The sequence below is a fragment of the Hyaena hyaena genome, unplaced genomic scaffold (genome assembly GCF_003009895.1).
Source record: "Hyaena hyaena isolate Hyena2069 unplaced genomic scaffold, ASM300989v1 scaffold_2019, whole genome shotgun sequence".
Taxonomy (NCBI): domain Eukaryota; kingdom Metazoa; phylum Chordata; class Mammalia; order Carnivora; family Hyaenidae; genus Hyaena; species Hyaena hyaena.
In genome coordinates this window covers 71,240-94,103 of record NW_024082654.1, presented here as the reverse complement: position 1 = coordinate 94,103, position 22,864 = coordinate 71,240, and the positions used below count along the sequence as shown (strand labels likewise).

At 34.8% G+C, this 22,864-nt stretch overlaps 1 protein-coding gene and 1 pseudogene across 2 annotated transcripts in view; both read right to left on the bottom strand.

Annotated features, from left to right (window-relative positions):
- Positions 1 to 1,024, bottom strand: LOC120227149 (annotated as a pseudogene).
- A 3,160-nt stretch (positions 1,025 to 4,184) lies between these two features.
- UBE2D1 (ubiquitin conjugating enzyme E2 D1) overlaps positions 4,185 to 22,864 on the bottom strand; it is a 35,521-nt gene continuing 16,841 nt past the window's right edge. The window contains exons 2-7 of one of the 2 annotated variants that reach the window (XM_039225304.1): positions 12,465 to 12,528; positions 12,340 to 12,371; positions 10,212 to 10,289; positions 8,814 to 8,919; positions 5,782 to 5,875; positions 4,185 to 5,055 (exon numbers count right to left, since the gene is read on the bottom strand). In XM_039225304.1, the coding sequence (XP_039081235.1) occupies positions 5,010 to 5,055; positions 5,782 to 5,875; positions 8,814 to 8,919; positions 10,212 to 10,289; positions 12,340 to 12,371; positions 12,465 to 12,528 (420 nt within the window). In that variant the 3' untranslated portion in view covers positions 4,185 to 5,009. The remainder of the gene's footprint in view (positions 5,056 to 5,781; positions 5,876 to 8,813; positions 8,920 to 10,211; positions 10,290 to 12,339; positions 12,372 to 12,464; positions 12,529 to 22,864) is intronic. The other variant, XM_039225305.1, reaches the window with a different exon arrangement.

The window sequence follows — 22,864 nt, the reverse complement described above, 5'->3', positions numbered from 1 at the left end:
TTAGGCATCTTCTTTGTTACTTTCTTTGGTTTCTATTCTTTAGGCAATAATGGCTCGATCTTTAGTAACAAACCTTCACTTGTTGAAGTACGAAGGAAAGCTTGTACCACAAAATGTCCCAAACTGAGTGGTCTGTGCTTACAAACTTCATTGATAACTGCTTGCAGATTTGCCCTATCTGGTCACTTGGCATATCCAGTGTTGCTATTTTGGTCTTGAGAAAGTTCTCCCTTTCTTCATCTACCTTAATTTCATGTCCAGTTTTAAATAATTCAAGCATTTTGAGGATGTCATGGCCAATGGACTTTCTAGTTAGTTTTGGAAATCTTTTTTTTCAGTTTCTTCTTTAATGAATTAAGCTCAGGCATTATTTCTGGAACAGCTACATAAAAGTCTGATTGAATTTCATCATCCAAAATCTTCTGAATCAGATTAGTTTCTCCAGCAAACGCAGCTCCATTTTCTTCTGTTATTTTGATCTCTGATGCACTCCCTGTAAATACAGCAACTTTATTGATTTCTGAAACAAACGGGCACGGAAAACTGAGAACACTGGCAAATGGCTCCACTTTTTTCTTCTTCCCCAGTGCCATATCCAGTGTCAAATCAAGATAAACACCTTGCTTTGGATTAGTAAAGTCTAGAATTTGAAATTTCTTAAGTAACTGAATAGCCTTTTCCACCTCGTGTATCTGCCTTGGATATAAGCGCTTTAAGTAGACATCATCCTCTGGTTCATCTTCCATAAAGGAACAGGACTTTATTTTTTCTCTCATCTGTTTTCTCATCTGATGCTTTGTCTTTTACACCTTTTTGTGTGTTCTTTGCAGGCTTTGTAGCAGCAGCATAATATCTGCTGGGCACCCAAACATTTACAGAACAAGGATAGAGAGGTGTCTGATAAGCCATCTTGGAAACACTATGCTTTTGATGATGTTTCAAGACTCTACCGAGGCATCTTATGGTCGCCGCCATGTCGACGATTCCGGATTGTATTGACGAAATGGGTCCCACAAATTTTTATCATTACTACTGAAAACACTCCTGGTGAAAGCACATCAATTGTGTAAGAAGAGTTTGCCAACATCACTCAATACAAAAAAGAAAAAAAGAAATGGCTCATTCTTTATACATAGCAGTTTTTACAAGTGAAATCAGATGAATCTTCTCTTACCTATACAACTATTAGAACTACTAGAGAAGCGCTATTAAAAATATGAGAACTTAAAAATAAAAAAGGGGGCGCCTGGGAGGCTTAGTCGGTTAAGTGTCCGACTTTCGCTTAGGTCATGATCTCGCGGTTCGTTGGTTCGAGCCCCCCGTCGGGCTCTGTGCTGACTGCCAGCTCAGAGCCTGGAGCCTGTTTCAGTCTGTGACTCCCTCTCTCTCTGACCCTCCCCTGCTCATGCTGTCTCTCTCTCTCCTAAAAATAAATAAAACATTAAAGAATTTTTGAAAAAAATATGAGAACTTTAGGGGCGCCTGGGCGGCTCAGTCGGTTAAGTGTCCTACTTTGGCTCAGGTCATGATCTCGTGGCTTGTGAGTTCAAGCCCTTGTTGGGCTCTGTGCTGACAGTTCAGAGCCTGGAGCCTGCTTCAGATTCTGTGTCTCCCTCTTTCTCTTTCTCTGCCCTTCCCCCACTCTCACTCTCTCTCTCTCTCTCAAAATAAATAAACATAATAAAAAAAATTTAAATGAGAACTTCCACAAATGACCTGCATTACACTTAAGGGCTAATGAATTGCAGTTAAGCCTCTGTTTTCAGCAAAAAATATTTTTTTAATTTTTTTTTTTTCTAGGAGAGAGAGAGAGAGAGCGTGAGCAGGGGAGGGTCAGAGAGAGAGGGAGTCACAGACTGAAACAGGCTCCAGGCTCTGAGCTGGCAGTCAGCACAGAGCCCGACGCGGGGCTCGAACCCACGAACCGTGAGATCATGACCCAAGCGAAAGTCGGACGCTTAACTGACTAAGCCACCCAGGCGCCCCTTAAGCAAAAATTTTTTGAAGGCCCCAGTTTACAGTTGACAGAGTAATGACACTGAACTTCTAAAGTTCAGGTTTGTTATTATTTTATTATACTAATAATCATTTAAAATATTTGAACAAAAAAGATAAGCGGTACTCTTGTATTTTAACAGACCAAATCCGACAATAAATACACTGAAGCTTTTGTGATTGCAGTTCAAATAGACTACCAACAAATAAATATGATATAATTTAATGAACAAGTATCTCAATCTGAGAAAATTAATATCCCCAATCTTTCCATCTTAAAAATACAAAACTGTGAGAGCAAGACCCTGCATAACATCAGTGACTGCACAGCAATAAACAGATCGCTGTGATAAAGTAATAAAAGAAATGAAAAACTACATGTGATTTTTTTTTCATGTTTATTAAGTTACTCTTTTGAATATTAACTCTTAGGGTTCCTCTTATGTTCTGTGTTTGTTTCTCACCTGATACCTTATGATCCTTTGCAATTTATAAGTAGTTGATCTACAAAGTAAATTTTTAATTGTCCTTAAATAGTTTAAGGATGAGGGCAGGGGGGTAACTTAAAGCAAAAATGAATACTTATATATGGTTTACAAAGGTAGGTGTAAAGCCTATAGTGCAGGAATCACATGCTTTTGAGTTAGCAAGAGAATGCAGGTCAGGTTACCCTTCTAACTTGTATTACTGGTTTTACTGTATGTGGCAGTTACAAGTGTCCAGAATCCAATTTGAATATTGTTTCCAACTGTCTTGGACCATCCAAGAGTTCAAGAGGTTACAATCCTAAATCTCCAAAGACTACCCATTTTTCTTACTCCAAAGTGATCCCTAAATAATGGTTAATCCATGGAGGAAGGTCCCTGCTTTGAACTTGCAGTTGTACAAGGTAATTGATGCACTTTTTGTCAGAATTAAGCAAAAACAACATAACGAAAATGGTGACCTGGCTAATCATTATGTCACTGTTGAACTCTTAAGGCTTTTATTTAATTATGAAAACTTGTGTACACTCTTCCAGAATCTGGTTGTATAATTCAGATGTAAGCAAAGGCAAACAAGAGTTAGACGACTTTCAAAAACTTTAATAAAGAAAAAAAAACACTTCCAAAAATAAATGCCACACAAATCAAAGTTTTAAAAAGTGAAAGATATTCAAGAAATAAAATCCTTTACTATCAAAATATACTAAATACTTAAATATAATGATGTTGAATTTTCAAATTCTGGGTGAATGTAGCTTATAATCATATAGCTAGTAAAGCAGTGTTTTTCATGATATGTCTGTTTTCAAGACATTACTTAATAGTACTTTTTAAACTTCTATTTTCTTAAACATCCACTTCACAATTCATTTAATTATTTTTACATTCATTTATAAAAACACAGTTTCTAACAATGGGTTATTTTGTGCTTTAATAATAATGATCCATGGTAAAATACTAAAGTGATTTAAACGCTTTGCTAATGACTACATCCATCACAGATTCTTGCACACTTATACAGCTACTGCAATAATCCAAAGAGCTACAACTCTTCTTAAAAATGACACCCACTCAAGTTTGGTAAGCATGCTACATAATTCTAGAAATGTATTTTTTCCAAGTTAAAACATTAAGCTTTCTAGCTTTCTTGAAAAATCTGCAAAGATAACCTATTCATTTACATCACTTTTAACTGGAAATTTATAAAAACAGAGGAAAGCATCATTTTAGAATTTTCTTTATAACGTCTATAGTAAAAACTGGATGTCGTCTTTCAAACTGTGATGGTACTAAATGATTAAAATTCTAATTTCTAAAATGTTAAGAAATACAATATCAATTTCATCTAAGGGGCATTTTAATGAATTAAACTATTTTTCAGGTCTATACTTTCTTTAGTGAGTGACACTGCCTTAAACTCATCACAGTACTTTAGTAAATAATCCATTTAAAATGTGATCCAAGACAAACCTCAGCTTATTCTAAATTCTCTTCTATAACAAGGGACCAATGTATATCATCCTCTAGACTTTTAATACAGTAAACAGATACAAACCTAAAGCAATAAAATTTATAAAATTAATGGCAATTAATGCTAAATACAACAGACCTCATTCCCACAATTTGGAATTAATTTTCATGCAAAATTTTATAGTTTTTATCCTTACTTATAGATAATTTATTTCTTTAAGTAATCAAGACAAATAGTAGAAAAAGCATTTTATTTATATGGAAAAAGCTACATTAATATCTGTAAAAGGTGTCAATATAATATTGCCTATACAGAAAAAAATTCAAATGTGAATAACAACAAATAAAAGTTACACATCTTCCTACTTAGCAGTGCAATTAATTCACATTGCAATACAGTTAAGTCAAGTATAACAAAATCAAAATGAGTGTTTCTCCATAATCAGGATACTGAGAATTACAGTGTAAAGATCATTTCAGGTTTAAGAAATCTGCAATCAATCTACAGAATACCCTAAGACAAGGGAGACAGTTAATTCATTTAATTACCAGCTGTTGGGTTTTTTCAATACTGTTCACAGGAAAAAGGTAATGAGTTTACATACATGTAAATAGAATATATTTAGTCTATACAGTAAAAAAATACAAATTATAAAGTGAGCTAACAAAGAATGAAATCTGAATACAGATTTATAAAACTGATAACATCTTAGACAACACATACAGTATTTCTCATGTAAAAACATCTAGTTTCAGCAAAAAATAATTTGGTTGCTTTTCAGATGCATTGCAGATCTTGTAAGCTGAAGATGCAGATGTCCAAGTATCTTAAAAACCATAATAAGTGTCTTTCTTAATGCATACAAAATGACAAATGCTCTCATCACAGTCTTAATGGTATTTTTGGAAGTTTGTCTTGCTTCAGAAATACATGTAAAATGGTATAAATGAAAGGATTTCATGGTACAATGAAACAGTAAACAGTGCTCAATTTACTGCTAATGTTGAAAAAAACCTAGATTTTACAGTACTCTGGTATATATGAAAATTTTTTTGATTTTACATTGCATATTTCTGAGTCCATTCTCTTGCATGTCTGTTGTATCTGTGGGCATACAAAAGAGATATAGTAAAAACATACAAATTGAATCTTTAGAAGACCTATTTACATAAAATGTATAATCTACCACCTTACACTTCATTGCAATAATCACTCATATGCCAATTATTGAGTCAATATGACTTAGACTCATAAATTAGATAAAACAGAAAACAAGTGATTTTTTAACTGACGGTTTTCTCTACAACCAATATAAAAACATACCTAAATTATAAACAATAAAATGAAGAAACCAATTTCTAACAGAAATCTATAAAAGCCAACCCTGAATGGGCATTAATCTGTAAACTGTAAATGAATCAGTGGTACCAGCAAAATGAGTTAGCTTGAAAATTAGGTCAGTTTGGAGGTGGTTAGGGATAACTTCTCTTCTTGGGAGAAGATAAGGAATATAGTATTCAATGCTTTCCAATTATCAAGTTCTTTTATTTTAAATTTACTACCTAGAAGTATGTATAGTTCTTTCTTATCAGAAAACATGACATATTATGCAAATGTAAACATGTACTATTAAATAGTAAAGGATTAAACACTATGTAGGATGAAACAATATTTTTTGTAAAAAGACTTAATACAGTTAAAAAAACAGTATCTTCCACTGGAAAGATAATAAACACAATTAAATGGACTTAAATATATTGATAATACTTATGTTTTGGCAGACTACCTAGAAATACTTCTAAGCAGAAACTAATATAAGTAAATACTTACTTTTCTTTGTCTGATTTATAGATTTGTGCAATATCTGGTACTAAGGGGTCATCAGGGTTAGGATCACAAAGTAGAGAACATATGGACAATAAAACTGGATTGAAAAGAGAATATCACATTAGATAATGATCTTTCGATTTTTTACAATCACATGTATGAAAATGACTTTATTGAATACAGACAACTTATAAAGAAAACAAAATAAAATGAAAATATTAAATTACATTTTAGACTAACTTTGGTTAGAAGCAAGTATTTTTAATTTTTAAAATTATAAAATTACCATACAATGTATATAAGAAATTACTAAAACTTTTGAAGTTTTAAATTCTATTTGAATTTCTGCTTATTTAAAAAATGTGCATCTTTACAGTAACTATTAACATTTAAACTCAAGAGTTCTCTATAAAAATATTTTTAGATAACACATATACACCCTAAATATGGTACCTAATCAAACATTTTTAGAACGTATCCTAACTTTAGATATTTCTTACAGATATTTCTGATTTTAATGAGAGAATTATCCATTTTTTATTTTATTTTAATGCAGAAGATCTATGTTCTAATCAATTCAAATTAAAGCAATCAAATTACAGTTAACAGACCAAACCATTTTTGACTTTTGTTTATGCACTTTTTTACTTTGGCTTGGTGCTACAGTTTGCCTACCAAGAAGAAACATTTGTCAGATTTCTTTCTTTCTTTTTTTTTTAAATATTTTTTAATTTATTTCTAGGAGAGAGAGAGACAGCTTGAGCAGGGGAGGGTCAGAGAGAGAGGGAGACACAGAATCCGAATCAGGCTCCAGGCTCTGAGCTGTCAGCACAGAGCCCGACGCGGGGCTCGAACCCACTAACCGCCAGATCATGACCTAAGCGAAAGTCGGACGTTTAACCGACTAAGCCACCCAGGCGCCCCTGTCAGATTTTTTTCAATGAATCTTTTATTCCATACACATTGTTTGTATCACTCATTTAAGTATAATGTGAACAGTTATCAATATATCACTTGTATATTATATTAAAATATAAGTGAAAATGGAAAAAGTAGTTGTTTACTGCCATACCAAAATATTAAATTTCAAATACTAAAATAAATCTAAGTATCTGAAAAAGTAAGGAACAGGACTCTGGTTCCTCATTTGTCTGCTTCAGTTGCATGCCACCACTTCTGAGGGGGTACGAGGAGTTTTTGAAATAATACTTCATCTTTACCCACCTGTACTATGTTCCTTTACCTTTTCCTACTCTTAGAAATCCACAAGTGAACGTAAAAAGCTGAGTTAATTCTTAAGTGACACAGACAGGGGGCTGCTCAGGGCTAATGAGAAAACTAATGTTTTATTCATCTTCCTTTCATCTGCCCAGTGAAATTTTAAGCCTTGTATATTAAATGAATAGGGGAGATTATCTGGGCTCACATCTCCAGAAAGTTTCCACACTAAACTCATGATAAAAAGCAAAATAAGACATTTAAAATATTAAAAAGTGAAAAATGCACAAATGAGCGAAGTATAAACTACCCTATAAAATAACCAAGAGGCAATTCCTCATTCCCCGCTACTGCTGTCAAGAGCCAGGTGCCCTGATTTTACTATCACGTACAATAAATCAAATGTTTTAAGATAAGGGAAAAGGTAGTAATAGTTGACATTCATTTCAGGGCTTACTCTGTGCCAGATGCTTAGTGACCTCATGTAGTAATACTATTATAATCTCCATTTTTCAGATGAGGAAACTGAGGCTACTTGAAATTCTTCTTAAAGGATAGTTTCCAGAAACCAATGATACTAATTAATATTTACAAAAAGCTGCAAGTGTTAGGAAATAAATGCTCAACATATGGCAGTCTGCCACTTCTTTTATATGTGTAAGTACTTAACCACTTATGCCAAATGAATTTTATTTTGTGATACCATTCCAGGTAAAGAGTGTATTAATTTGAATAACCCTTCAACACAAAATCTTTCCTACATCTACTGCATAACAGTTATACTATGTGAGATTTTTAAAAAGACACTAGAATTGACATGAATATTTTACCCAAATATTTTAGGTCAGAAAAACTGTCATTCATAATAACTAGCTGACCTGAAGGGATAATACTTATCTAATATTTGATATAATTATGGCTGTGGACCCTGCTTCCTATACACCTTATCACTTTTATAAAAAATAAGTTAAACATTCATATACCATTTATTTAAAATATTTTTTAAATGACCATAGATTCCTCCCCTGAATCCTTCAATAGAAGTAGTTTTCTTAAATTAAAAAAAAAAAAATTATAAAAAGGGAAAACTACCAAATTACTTCAGGGGCAAATGCTTCTAACTCAGAACAGTATTTTGAACAGTCAGGTTATCGTCTGCTAGAGAAACAAGACATGAACTAACAGGGCTGGCACAGCAAACAGTATTGGCTAATAACAAAAAGGCTTCAGAGTCTAGGTACGTATCTGGTGACTTAGCAAAGAACAAAGCTATATATTTGTGAAAGCTGAGAATCCACAGGGATTATGTTATCAGTCATTACAATAATGTTATTGATTATTCAAAGTTTAGACTAACATGCTAAATATAGTGCATTCATTTGTGTCATTCATTTTAAATCATTTATCAGCCCAATCTGGTATTTCTTTTTAGATGAAGTAAAAGATGTAAAGCTTTACTCATTACATCAACAATCCCATCTAATAAATGGTGCAACTGGCAGTAAAATCTTATTTTTACTCTGTCTCTGACTCTTTGGTTAAAGCCCAAACTAAAGGGGTAAAATGTCAACAGGCTTATCCAAATTTCTAGCTCTAACATTTAAAATTTCTCTCATTTTATCATTTAGATTTGCCCATCAACCCCTCCCCCCAAGCTAACTGCTAAAAGCAAAAAAGTAATAGAAGAGCTAGGTAAGCAAAGCAAAATCAAAGTGGGAGAAAACACATTTTAATTTTTTAAAACTTAGACCCTAAATACTTCTGCTGTATTTTTCCCATCTGTTATCAGCTATTATAAATCTGATAAATGAAATTACCTTTTGATACAGTCAGAGCTGGTGACCACTGTGACCTCAGGATATCGAGACAAATACTTCCATTACTGTTTATGTTTGGATGATAAATTTTTGTTGTGAAAGCAATCTAAAAACAAAACAAATATGTGACAATCCATGAACTACGAACAAAAGAGAAGTAATCTGCTCTAGAATTTTATATGACCTTAGAGGAGAAATGTATTCCACACAAATTGAGTATCTACTTTGTGCATACACAGCTACTACGAGTATGAAAGCAAAAGGAGTCAGTATCCCCTTTCCCCCCTGGAGAATTGAGAACTATTTTTGGAATATAATAAATAAGCCTATTAAAGTGGTATGACTAACTGAGTAGTACCTGAATAATTAACCATGGCTTCCATCATCCTTCAGAGTAATCCTTTTCTTAATTTCAAAACCACTGGTACTTGCAAGTAACACTTGGATCTAAAAATAGGGTGCTGACATTGTTCCAGAGGGAAGTTGAGGGGCCTCAGTCTGTTACTTATCCTAAGGACTCTGCTAACGATTCTAATCTTCCACAAGAAGTGTTGCTATATTGTTTCATATATATAACGTTAATCAGGTATTCTTAAAAAATCTGAAATAATTATTCCAAGTGACAAAATTTATTAACAAATCTCTCCCTCTTTGATGTCACCATCATTTATTTCCTATTCAGGTCTAGTCTAAATTTAATTTAATAAGAACATGTTTTTATTTTCACTACCATACTTAATAAAGGGACTGTGGCATATTTACTTTTGTATTCCCCAATGTAACAGAACATTGGAGGTGCTCAATAAATTTTTGCTGAATACTTAAGAACTGAGAAATGAGGTCAACTTTGGAAAGATAATCCCCTGAATAGAAAAGTCTGATTTTGGAGGCGCCTGGATGGCTCAGTCAGTTAAGCGTCCGACTTAGGCTCAGGTCATGATCTCATGGTTTGTGGGTTCGAGCCCCGCAACGTGCTCTGTGCTGACAGCCAGCTCAGAGCCTAGAGCCTGCTTCAGATTCTGTATCTCCCTCTTTCTCTGACCCTCCCCTGCTCACACTGTCTCTCTCTCTCTCTCTCTCTCTCTCTCTCTCTCAGAAATAAAACATTTTTTTAAAAAGTCTGATTTTTGACCATAAAAGATTTCCCAAACTAAATATATCTAATGAGGAGGAGGGAAAAAAGGTAAAGAAGCTAATTTACAGTATATCAGATATGACCTTTTGTTTTACAAATATAGTCCAATATTTGAGTACGAAAGCATATTTTAGATTCAGTGATTTTACAGAATACTTTGAACATGCTAATCTACCCTAAGTCTTTGACATTATGAACATATCTTGAGGCAGAGAGTAAAATCTCTGATAAAGGAGTCACATCAATCATAAAAATAAAAATACCTTTGGTGGCTTAAAAGGATAGTCTGTTGGAAAATGTACAGTGAGAAAGAAGACTCCACCTTGATAGGCGCTATCAGGCTGAAATTACAAATATTTGCATCAGTGTTTGGTTATTATATTTATTTAGTAACCTAAGATGATTTCCCCCCAAATATATTTGGGAAAAAAAAGCCATCATTTTGTCATAAGTTCAGATAATTTACCTTGAAAACAGGCTTCCCTTTGCAGGTATGAAGGAGACAACAATCATGACGACGACATAGTTAAACATAAAACTAGGACACACACAATGGTGTGACTTACTCTGCTTGGTCTGCGTGTGTGTAAAAATTTTTAAAGATTGGTATACACATAAGATTGCTTGGAGAAAAGAAGATTTTTCTGCAACAGTAATCAGTATGGGAAAAAGGGTTGGGGCTATATATACCTTCTTATTTATAAAACTTAAGTTCTGCTAGTCCGTTAAGGAAGAGGCAAGAACAGAAATAAACTAAAAAGACCAAGTTATAAAAGGGAAAGGCTAAGTAACACACAATACAGACCTCCAATCTTCACTTAGTAACAGTTTATAATATAATGTGGAAAATGCAAAAAAAAAAAAAAAACCCTCAAAGCAAAACTAGATAAACTCAATATTCATTGAATCAAATTAGGAATCAACTTTACAAAAGGAATTTAAATTTGGCCATGTTTCTTTATGGCAATTAGAAAATACATATAATGTTACAAGTAAGAAAAAAGTGATAAAGAAAAAAGGTAGCAAAACTCCTATAATTCTATTTATTCCTTTATATTTAATTAAATTTATCATGTTATATTACCAGTTTAGTAATAATAGCAAGGCTATCATTACTTCCTTTTTAAGTTTCTGCATATACATTAGAGAACTGTACCATATAATTATTCTTACTATATATAGTTTAATTCTAGTTCTTCAAAAATTATAAGGAATGTAGAAAATGTAAGTAATTACAATCAACAGATATGGTCTGCTCAGATATTCAAATGATATTATAGAGTGGCATGTTTGCAATACTAAAATAAAAGGGGTACGAATAACATAATTCTAACTATTTGCTACATGTGATTCACCTAAGAACTATCTGTAAAGGGCTATAATTGAAGTAGTAAGGGTGGGCCTTTAAATAATAGTATTTTGAAGGTTTTTAGTAAGCAATGAAAAACAAGTAACTTGATTCTAAATGTTGTTAAATAAATATGTTGCATTTTACCCTTTGATAAACTAACTTAATATAACAATTTAGTAATTTGAGACATCTTCCTATGACTCCAACTCTGAAAATTCAGCAATTATTGTTGTTTTTAAAAGTAAAACACAAGGCAATATGATTCAAACCTCTATGGCTTAGTAGATAAAGTTCTTTCAGAAGAGGGAAGAGAAAATGATGTCCATGGAAACATGCTACTAGTATACTCTCACCCAGAAGGTAGTCAATGCCCATTCTTATGCAATCAAATTTTTGAGCAAAAAAAAGAAAAGCCCGTTTCAAGTCATAATTGCCTCTTGGATATAGAAAGAAATAATCTTAGCAAAGGTAGTTAAGTGTTAAAAAAAAAGCCAGTCTTAAAATCACAGGTAATTCTGAGTTCAGTACAATACAACAAAACTAAAAACAACCAATCATGAGATGGCAAAGACAGATAGACTGCAATAGCTCATCCATTCTCTCACACACAGAAACAGTAAAGAACATTATTGTAAACTGGTGCCTGTTACTTGTAGGCATTCCATTACTGAGTTAGTGAGACTCATTTCTAACCTACTAAAATTTGTGAGGTGAGAATAATAATGCTTAGTTTTGAACAACTGACTTTCATGTTTAAAAACAGATAAAGCAAACACATAGCCTGATTGCAAACTGTACATGACCCATGACTATGTATAATAATCAAGGATTTGGCAAAGGAAAAACCACAGTGATCCTAGCAAACATTTGCCACTACTGCTTTAGAAAATTATCATAAATCTTTCAATCATATTTTTCTTCCTGAGTGATTCTGAATACAAGAAAACTTAACCTTAACTATAAACATCTGATCAAAGGTGAAATGGCAAGAATGAAGTATGGCTGAGAAAATTAATGTCATATTTGTGAATCATACTTACAGGTCCCATAATAGTTGCTTGCCAGTGGAACACTGAAACAAACAAAGGAGTTTTCGAGTCATTAACAAGTGTTCAAACCTATATTATTAATGGTAGCAAAATCCTAGCAAGAAAGCAATGCTTACAGTCATCTCCCACAGGTCCAGCTGAACAATGAGCAGGTGGGTCACGTTGTAGATCACTTAATTCCTGTAACAAAGCAAAAATACTTAAGGTTAATTGTTTTTCCAGTAAAACAATCATAGTAATTCATGAAGACACAAACTATTTACTTCAAAATCATTTTAGGCAGTTCTATTCAAAATATAAACAGTAAATGTACTGTTACTGATTAGTAGAAGAGGATGGCAGGCATGAAATTCCTTCGTGAGATAGCTCCAAACTTTGAAAAAATTAAATTCATTAAAATAGTTTTTCTCAATATTCCTAAGACAAAAATATTTGAGTATCTACTGTATGCAAAGTAACTTAATATAAGTGCTACATATATACAAATGCTATGGGGGAGCCTGGTGGCTCAGTCCGTTAAGCATACAACTCTTGATACCAGCTCAGGTTGTGATCTCATGGTCATGAGATTGAGCCCCACATCCCTGCTTGGGATTCTCTCTCTGCACCTCCCTCGCTCATGCACATGCTCTCTCTCTTTAAAAAAAATTTTTTTTTACACTTGATCTTAGCCAAAAGGCCGAGAAGCAATAAAAAAAAAAAAAATTTTTTTTAAAAAAGCCCCATACTATAAGAATATATCTTAAACAGGTTTACAATCTGAGAGTGATGGCTCACAGCCAAATGGATATTGAAAGAACCTGAAAATTAAATGGAAAGAAAGAAGTCACGCCGTATTTGGAAGCCTAGCACATTGATTCACATACTCTTTTCTGCGCTCAAGGAAGCAAAGGAAGGATCATGGAAATGACAGTTGGCCAGTCCTGAGTTGACATTCTAGTTCTGCCATAACTAGCATCACAAGCCTTGGGGAAAGTACTTAACTTCCTTACCTTCACCCCAAATTTGAAAGGTATATATTCAACATAAAAGATTATACGTTAGGGCTGAGGTACCCACTTTAAGTTTGGAGGATAAGAACTTGTCTTTGAGGAAGTGATATCTAAGTTGAAAAGTAAAGGATGAATGGGAGTTCGTTTTGGGAGAAATGAGGGACACTGTGAGGTAGAGCGGCAAAAGGTGAGGCTGAAAAGGTAGGCAGAGGCCAGGAAGATAACAGAACAATAGACAGACTGGGGGGGTTTAAGAAGCTCCATGATCTAATTTGAAAAATGGCTGACCAGTCTTTGTACAGAACAGATGCAAAAGAGGAGAAGCTATTAGTTAATATAGGTGAAAAAATGAGGGCTTGAGCTGGAGAAGTAGCAATGAGATAAAAGTGGACAGAAATGAGATATTTAAAAAAATTTTTTTAATGTTTTATTTCTGAGAGAGAGAAAGAGAGACAGACAGCATGAGCAGGGGAGGGTCAGAGAGAGAGGGAGACACAGAATCCTAAACAGGCTCCAGGCTCTGAGCTGGCTGTCAGCACAGAGCCTGACACGGGGCTTGAACCCACAAACTGTGAGATCATGGCCTGAGCCGGAGTCGGAAGCTTAACCGACTGAGCCACCCAGGTGCCCCTGAAATGAGATATTTTGAAAGGCCTACCTCTCATAGTATTTGATGATGAAACTACATGTATAGAGTTAAAGAGAGAGGTCACAGATATCATGAATATTAGTGGCAGCTAACATGTACTCTATGTTTTATTGTCCTAACCCCCCTCATGGGGTAGGTGTTATTATGATCCCCATTTTACAGATAAAGAATAAAGGCAAACACTTCACTGTGTCTCTAGATAACTCATATAGGATAGAAGTAGGATTCAAAACCTGGCAGTCAAACTTCTAGCTTTTTAGCTTCACAAATGTAGATTCCTTACTGAGATGGAATACTAGAAAACAAGTTCATTTGGAAAGTACACATACTGAATCAGGGATCTCTGTGGTATCAAAGGAAAATTTAGTTCATCATGAATGCAGGTCTGAGAGGACTAGATTAAAAACTGGAAAATTGCTCTATCTACCTGGTATTTAAAACTGTTGGAATGATATAAACCTATTCTTGGGGACGAATTTAAATACCGTATTTCAACAAATCTAAGATGCCATCAAACATAAATTACATCCTTATTTTCTGTACCAATAATTAAGGAGAAATGCTACCAATTAATTTTAAGATACCATCAATTATAAGATGCATCCAGATTTTAGACATGTTAAAATGAAAAATATGTGCATCTTGGAATCATCGCAATATGATAATTATAGTAATGAGTGCAGTGTTCTAACAGAGACAAATAAGGAAGAGTATATGGTAACGAAAGGCTTTCCTAAGAAAGTGATATATGAGCTTAAAACAGCCAAATGCAAACTCTGGTTTCCTTCTTCCAAGACTTCTCCAGTATATCTTGGTACTTTGATTTTTGTTTTTGTTGCATATGTTATCTTCACAGCTGGTGCTATATTCTTCTTCCTGATAAAAATTTAACACAGCAGCTTCTTTGGTCCAGATACAGTTGAACAATAAAGAGGAAGATTTCAGTCTTTGACTTAGCAATAATAGTTAAAAAGCAAGGCTTTGAACTTCAAGTCCAGGTGCCATTACTCACTTGCCATGTGATCTTGGGCAAAACATTTGTTTTCCTCTCTAATCCTTACTTTTTTTTTAATGTAAAGTGGCATTAGTACCTCTATCCACAATTTCCATAACAAAAAAGAAAAATGATATATGTGAAATGTATAGCAATCCCTGACATGTAGTAAACATTCAAGTAAATGTTAAGTTAATATTGAATGAATAACAACCATCCAATTCTCTAGTAGCAGAATGCAATTATTTAACCAATTTAAATGATTAGGGGAGGGGTGTTCCTAAGTCACACACCCATTTTAGATGATTATGCTTTATTTAATAGTATTCTAACCTGGGCTTTTAGGAGATTACTTCTGAAAACATTAATCATGTGGAGCTTTGTAAATAACATTAGTGTAAATGGATAAATGGGACTTGTTTGCCCTTAACTATAAAACTAGTTGTTTAGAAAATGAGTTTCTATAGTTAAAAAAATGGAGGATATTTATTTGCATGTATGTGTTTTACAGAGCTATTGTATGTGTGAATATATCAAGTAAACATAAATACACAAATTTATTTTGTATACTAACAAAAACTCCAAATTAGATTTATAATAGCTTTGAATCACATTCAAACTTCAAATGTTACACTGTTCTTCAAATCCCTTGAAAATATTAGAGAAAAATAAAGGTTATCTTGTTTTCATATTTTTGTGTCCTGATTCTGCCTCCTGTTAGGAGCAGTTAGAGCTCAGGACAAGAGAGAAAATCTCACCACTGAACTGTAAAGGTCAGGTTCTTAAGTTGTCTATTTAAAGCTCACTTATTATAGGATAGAAACAGTTGACAGTATATCATTCTTAATAGTGAGACTGATCATTACTTACTAATAATGACACTAATTCTTAGGTGAGGAGACTAATACATCCTAGACTTTTTAGGGGTCTAAATATCTAATGTTCTATCCCTTTCTCAAACCACATCTCTAGAAATATGTGCCGATATATTTGTAAATATGTAAATGAAACTACTTGCTCTGGGGGCAGACAGAATGACCAACAGAAAACAAACGTCTCAAAATATACTCTGCCTTGCCCACAAAAATACAGATCCTAAAACTAAAAATGAGGAATTCTGAGACATGCTAAGGGGATGAAAATATAAAAAAAAAAAAAAAAAATTACAACCAAAGAAACAAAAACCCCAGACTTTTGTTCTTAGTATATTCAGCAGCCAGTGTACTTTTAAGGTAGGACACAAAAAATCCAAGAACCAATTATCCTTGTTAAATTCTCTCTTCTGTCCATAAAATAACTACGAATACACCTAACCAAAGATATAAGAGATCTGTATGATGAAAACTATAGAAAACTTATGAAGGAAACTGAAGAAGACACAAAGAAATGGAAAAACATTCCATGTTCATGGATCAGAAGAACAAATATAGTTAAAATGTCATTACTACCCAAAGAAATCTACACATTCAATGCAATCCCAATCAAAATTGCACCGGCATTCTTCACAAAGCTAGAATAAACTATCCTAAAATTTGTATGGAAACACAAAAGACTTTGAATAATCAAAGTAATATTGAAGAAGAAAACCAAAACAGGAGGCATCACAATCTCAGACTTTACCCTTTACTACAAAGCTGTAATCATCAAGACAGTATGGTACTGGCACAAAAACAGACACATAGACCAATGGAACAGAACAGAGAACTCAGACTTGGACCCACAAATGTATGGCCAATTAATCTTTAACAAAGCAGGAAAGAGTATCCCATGGAAAAAATACAGCCTCTTAAACAGATGGTGCTGGGAGAACTGGACAGCAACATGCAGAAGAATGAAACTGGACCACTTTCTTACATCATATACAAAAATGAACTCAAAATGGATGAAGGACCTGATTGTGAGACAGGAAACCATCAAAACCCTAGAGGAGAAAGCAGAAAACAACCTCCTTGACCTCAGCTGCAGCAATCTCTTACTTGACACATCCCCAAAGGCAAGAGAATCAAGAGCAAAAATGAACTATTGGGACCTCATCAAGATAAAAAGCTTCTGCAAGGCAAAGGAAACAATGAATGAAGCTAATAGGCAACCGTCAGAATGGGAAAAGATAGTTGCAAATGACACATCAGATAAAGGGCTAGTATCCAAAATCTATCAGGAACTCACCAAACTCCACACCCTAAAAAGAAGTAATCCAATGAAGAGATGGGCAGAAGACATGAACAGACACTTCTCCAAAGAGGACATCCAGATGGCCAACAGACACATGAAATGATGCTCAACATCCCTCATCATCAGGGAAATATAAATCAAAACCACACTGAGACCACCTCATGCCAGTCAGAATGGCTAAAATGAACAAATCAGGAGACTATAGATGCTGGCAAGGATGTGGAGAAATGGGCACCTTCCTACACTGTTGGTGGGAATATAAACTGGTGCAGCCACTGGAATTTCCTCAAAAAATTAATAATAGAACTCCCTCCCCTATGATCCAGTAATAGCACTGCTAGGAATAGGTATACAGGAGTGCTGATGCATAGGAGCACATGTACCCCAATGTTCATAGCAGTACTTTCAACAATAGCCAAATCATGGAAACAGCCTAAATGTCCATTAACTGATGAGTGGATCAAGATGTGGCCTATATGTACAATGAAATACTACATGGCAAGGAGAAAGAATGAAATCTGGCCATTTGTAACAACATGGATGGAACTCAAGGGTGTTATGTTAAGTGAAATAAGTCAGGCAGAGAAGGACTGATATCATATGTGGAACAGAAGAAAGGTAACAGAGGACCATGGGGGACAGGGAGGGGGAAAATAGTTAATTAGAGGGAGGGAGGCAAACCACAAGACACTCTTGAATACTGAGAACAAACTGAGGGTTGATGGGGTTTGGGGGAGAGGGGAGGGGGGTGTAGGGTATTGAGGAGGGCACTTGTTGGGATGCGCACTGGGTGTTATATGGAAACCAACTTGACAATAAACTATAAAAGAAAAAATTCACTTCTGATTTAGTTTACTCCAAGTTTTTCAAAAATTGTCTTATTATCTGATTTATAGTTTCTCTGATTTAATTGGCATTCTTACTATCCACTTCTATCATCACAGCCACATATATTTTCTATTAAAAATAATTTAGTGATTCCTATGTTATTTCAAAAGGAAATTTTAGGATTAATTTCTTCCTTTGATATTCTCTGCACTGTCTCAGTAAGAATTATCACTGAATTATACGAATTGCTCAAGTCCGTAAGATCCTCACATAAGCACTAAAGCTTAACTTCACATTTCTCACTGCTCATGGAAGCCCCTCTAAAATACAGTTTACAACCTGACTTTGGCTCTGACTTCTTGAACACTTCTTCCTATTCCACCAAGTACCTCGAAATCTAGGATGTACACTATAGGTATCTCCCAATAACTGTTTCATTTAACCCTTCACCTAGGCCTCCTCATGACCATATTTTTACCTCACATTGACTAAAAGTAAAAGGTCTCAAAGATAAAAAGCATTTAAAACCATTTATTTTTAAAAATGTTTTTATTATTTATTTTGAGAGATAGAGAAACAGAGTGAGAGCAGAAGAGGGGCAGAGAAAGAGCAAGATACAGACCCCAAAGCAAGTTTCAGGCTATGAGCTGTCAGCACAGAGTCCGATGTGGGGCTTAAACTTATGAACCATGAGATCATGACCTGATCCAAAGTCAAATGCTTAATAGACTGAGCCACCAAGGCGCCCCTAAAACCATTTATTTTTAATTAAGAGTATGTGTGTGTGGTATTTGTGTTACAAATGCAATATAAAGTAAAACAATGCTTTGCAAAGAAAAAACACAAGAGAGCAATGCATAGTCAAACACCCATAAGATCATTCATTACCCAAATCAAACCACTGTTGACCTATTAGAATACTTCCACCCACAGCTTTGGTAGAAAATACACAGGTCATTTGCTATTGGAGAGAGTGTGAAGACACAACCTTTTGGAGGGCAATTTGGTAGTAACTGTGACAGTGAAAAGTGCACTGACTCAATAATTTCACCCCATAGTAACAACTGTCCAACTACCCAAAGACACGTATATCAGGATATTCAGTGAGGCATTTTTTTAATTTTTTAAAATGTTTTATTTATTTCTGAGAGAGAGAGAGCGTGAGCAGGGGAGGGTCAGAGAGAGAGAGGGAGACACAGAATCTGAAACAGGCTCCAGGCTCTGAGCTGTCAGCACAAAGCCCAATGCGGGGCTCGAACCCATGAACCGTGAGATCATGACCTGAGCCGAAGTCAGACACTTAACCGACTGAGGCCCCCAGGCGCCCCTCAGTGAGGCATTTTGGATAATTTTAAAAAACCTAAAGATCCACCAATAAGAGAATTATGTCATGATATAGCCACATTATGAAACACCATGCAGCCATTAAAAAGAATGAGCTAGATCTGTGTGTTTTACATAAAGAGATGTTGTGTACCTATAACACAGTTTTTGAGTCAAAAATACAAGTTACAGAAGGGTATGCCCATTAGATTGCATAACATATACTATATATATGCAGAGAAAATAAATAAAAGAATACACATCAAACTATTAACTGGGAGTGGGTTGTCACTTTTCATTTATGTCATATTGTTTCAACTGTTTAATAGTACTTTAATAACTTTTTTTAAAGTTTATTTAAGTTTTTAAAAAATTTTTGTGTCTTTATTTTGAGAGACAGAGACAGAGAGCAAGCAGGGGAGGGGCAGAGAGAGGGAGATACAGAATCCAAAGCAGGCTCCAGGCTCTGAGCTGTCAGCACAGAGCTTAATGCAGGGCTCGAACTCATGAACTGCAAGATCATGACCTGAACTGAAGTCGGACGCTTAACCAACTGAGCCACCCAGGCGCCCACTTTTGTAGCTTTTTAAAGAAAAAATAGTGATTTTTTTTTTACTCAGGTTGTTGGGCATTTTTAAAAAGATTAAAAAACACTGGTTTTTTTTCCACTACAGTTATAAAAAGCATCTTCTCTTTTCACTAAATAATTTTTATAAGATCAAGGAAAGACTGAGGAACTGTCTCAGGTTAAAGAATATGTATACTAAGGAGACGAGGGTCCCAGAATGGATCCTCAAAGAGGAAAGTAGAAAAACTGGTGAAATCTGAATTAGGTCAGTAGTTTAGTTTATAGCATTGTTCTTTATGTTACTTTCTTCATCTTGATAGCTGTACTACAGTTATTTGAGTTGGAAATAATTAGGGAAAATTAAGTGAAGGATACATGTGAATTTTTTGTATCATTTTTTGGTAACTTTTCTCTAAGACTAAATTTATTTCAACATAAATAATAATGTAAAACTTTTTTGTAGAATTTGCAAATTTTTCTAAAACTTAACCCACTACTTTCCTTCTCAAGCTTGCTTCTTTTCCTTTGTTTCCTAGATCTATTAATGGACTATTACTCTCCCAGTCACAAGGCTCAAAAATCTCAGCATTGTTTTGACTCTTCTCTTTTCTCTTGTCCTTATTGTCTAGTCAGATGAAGAGTACAATATATTCTCAATACCTGTTACACTGCTTATCAGCTACCTCAACAACCAAGTACAATACAACTATAATTGCTTCTCAAATCTATGCATTATGTGTAGAATAATCTACAGAGCAGATCTCTATTTCATTCTTCCCTTTGAAAATTTCAGTGGCTCCCCCATTGCTTATTAAAACCAAACTCAACCAATGAAGGCTTTTCATAATCTAGTCCCAACCCTACATACTTAATCGGGTTCCCTTTCACAAGCTTGCCCCCTAATACTCCAAAGAAGTCCCGTGGGTTTTCTAAAACACTTTTAGGAGGTCTATGAAGTCAGCATTAATTTCTTAATAAAACTAGGATTTTATATACCTTTTTTCACTCTCAATATCTCATGAGTACATAGTGTAGTTTTCCAGTTATATGGCATGTGGTATTATAACAGATTGAATTCCTAAGCAGCTATGAGAATTCAACTATCATCTATATGCCTGATTATAATGAGATCTGAATACGTATAAAACAATGCCAGTTTCCTATTTTTTGGTTGTTTTAAAAATTTTTTTAAAAATTCTTACTTATTTTGAGGGAGAGAGAGAGAGAGCACAAGAGGGGGAGGGAGGCAGAGAGAGAGAGAGAAAGAGAGAGACAGAATCCTAAGCAGGATAAACCAATGTGGGGCTCAAACTCATGAACCATTAGATCATGACCTGAGCAAAAGTCAAGAGTCAGATGCTTAACCAACTGAGCCACCCAGGTGCCCCCAGAAAAGTTTTTTTTTTAATGTTTTATTTATTTCTGAGAAAGAGAGAGAGCATGAGCAGGGGAGGGTCAGAGAGAGAGGGAGACACAGAATCTGAAGCAGGCTCCAGGCTCTGAACTAGTTGTCAGCACAGAGTGCAACACGGGGCTCGAGCCCATGAACCATGAGATCATGACTTGAGCCAAAGTCAGACGCTTAACCGACTGAGCCACTCAGGCACCCCCAGAAAAGTTATTTTTAATAAAAATATTACCTATGTTAATATGTAATGGTTTTATTATTTCTAAGTTACTATTTTTAAATTCGTTTTGGTTTCTCATATGGTAAACATTAATAGATATAATCCATACGAACAAAAAAGCTCTTTGAAGCCCTCAATACTTTTTTTTTTTTACAAATAGTTTATTGTCAAGTTGGTTTCCATATAACATCCAGTGCTCATCCCCACAAGTGCCCTCCTCCATGCCCATCTCCCCCCGCCCCCCTCACACCCATCAGTCCTCAGTTTGTTCTCAGCATTCAAGAGTCTCTCAGGTTTGCCTCTCTCCCTCTCCCCCACTGAAGCCCTCAATACTTTTAATCCAAGGAGGTTCTAAGACCCAAAAGTTTGAGAGTCATCTAGTCAGGTTTCACCTGATTACCTGGTTGTAACAAGGTTAAGTTTTCTGGCCTTCATAATTTTCTTTCTCCTCAAATAATCTTCCTTCTATTTCCCTATGCCCAAAATTTACCCATTCTCCTTAACAGTGGCCATCTTCTTAACAGCCACTGAACAAAGTTTTGGGGTCAGACTTGGATGAAACCTGGCCTTACACTAACCCTTACTGTCTGACTTTGGGCAACTTAACCTCTTTGAGTATCAAGTGCCTTATCTGGGGATAGCACTGGTAACCCTGAAGAACTAAATTAAAAACTGAATGAAAATGCAAAATTACCTAAATATTTGGCATATATAATAATAAGAACTAATTTCTTCCCTCCTTTTCCCCTTCTACCAAAGTGTTTTTTTTTTTTAATTTTTTTTTTTAAACTAGGGCTTTAATGCATTTTATTCATGGATTCTTCCATAATCCTTAGCACAATGACTTTCACACAGGGTGTATGATATTATTTGAGCTAACCAATAAAATTTAAGGAAAAATATGATCAGCAGGGAATAGACAACTCAAATTTCAATCTTTCAGAAATACAAATGATGCTTGGGTGGCTCAGTCAGTTAAGCATCCAACTTTGGCTCTGTTCATGATCTCATCTCGAGTTTGAGCCCTGCATCAGGCTCCTTGCTGACAGCTCGGAACCTGGAGCCTATTTCAAAAATGGCCAGATTTGCCATAATTTTCTTTCCATTTGAAATACATTGATGAAGTAGATACTCATGGTCCACTCATATGTCAAACACCATCAACGGGCAAATGGATCAAGAAGATGTGGTTTATCTATACAATGGAATACTACATGGCAATGAGAAACAATGAAATCTGGCCATGTGTAGCAACATGGATGGACCTTGAGGGTGTTATGCTGAGCGAAATAAGTCAGGCAGAGAAGGACAAATATCATATGTTTGCACGTATAGGAGGATTAGGAGGAACTTAACTGAGGA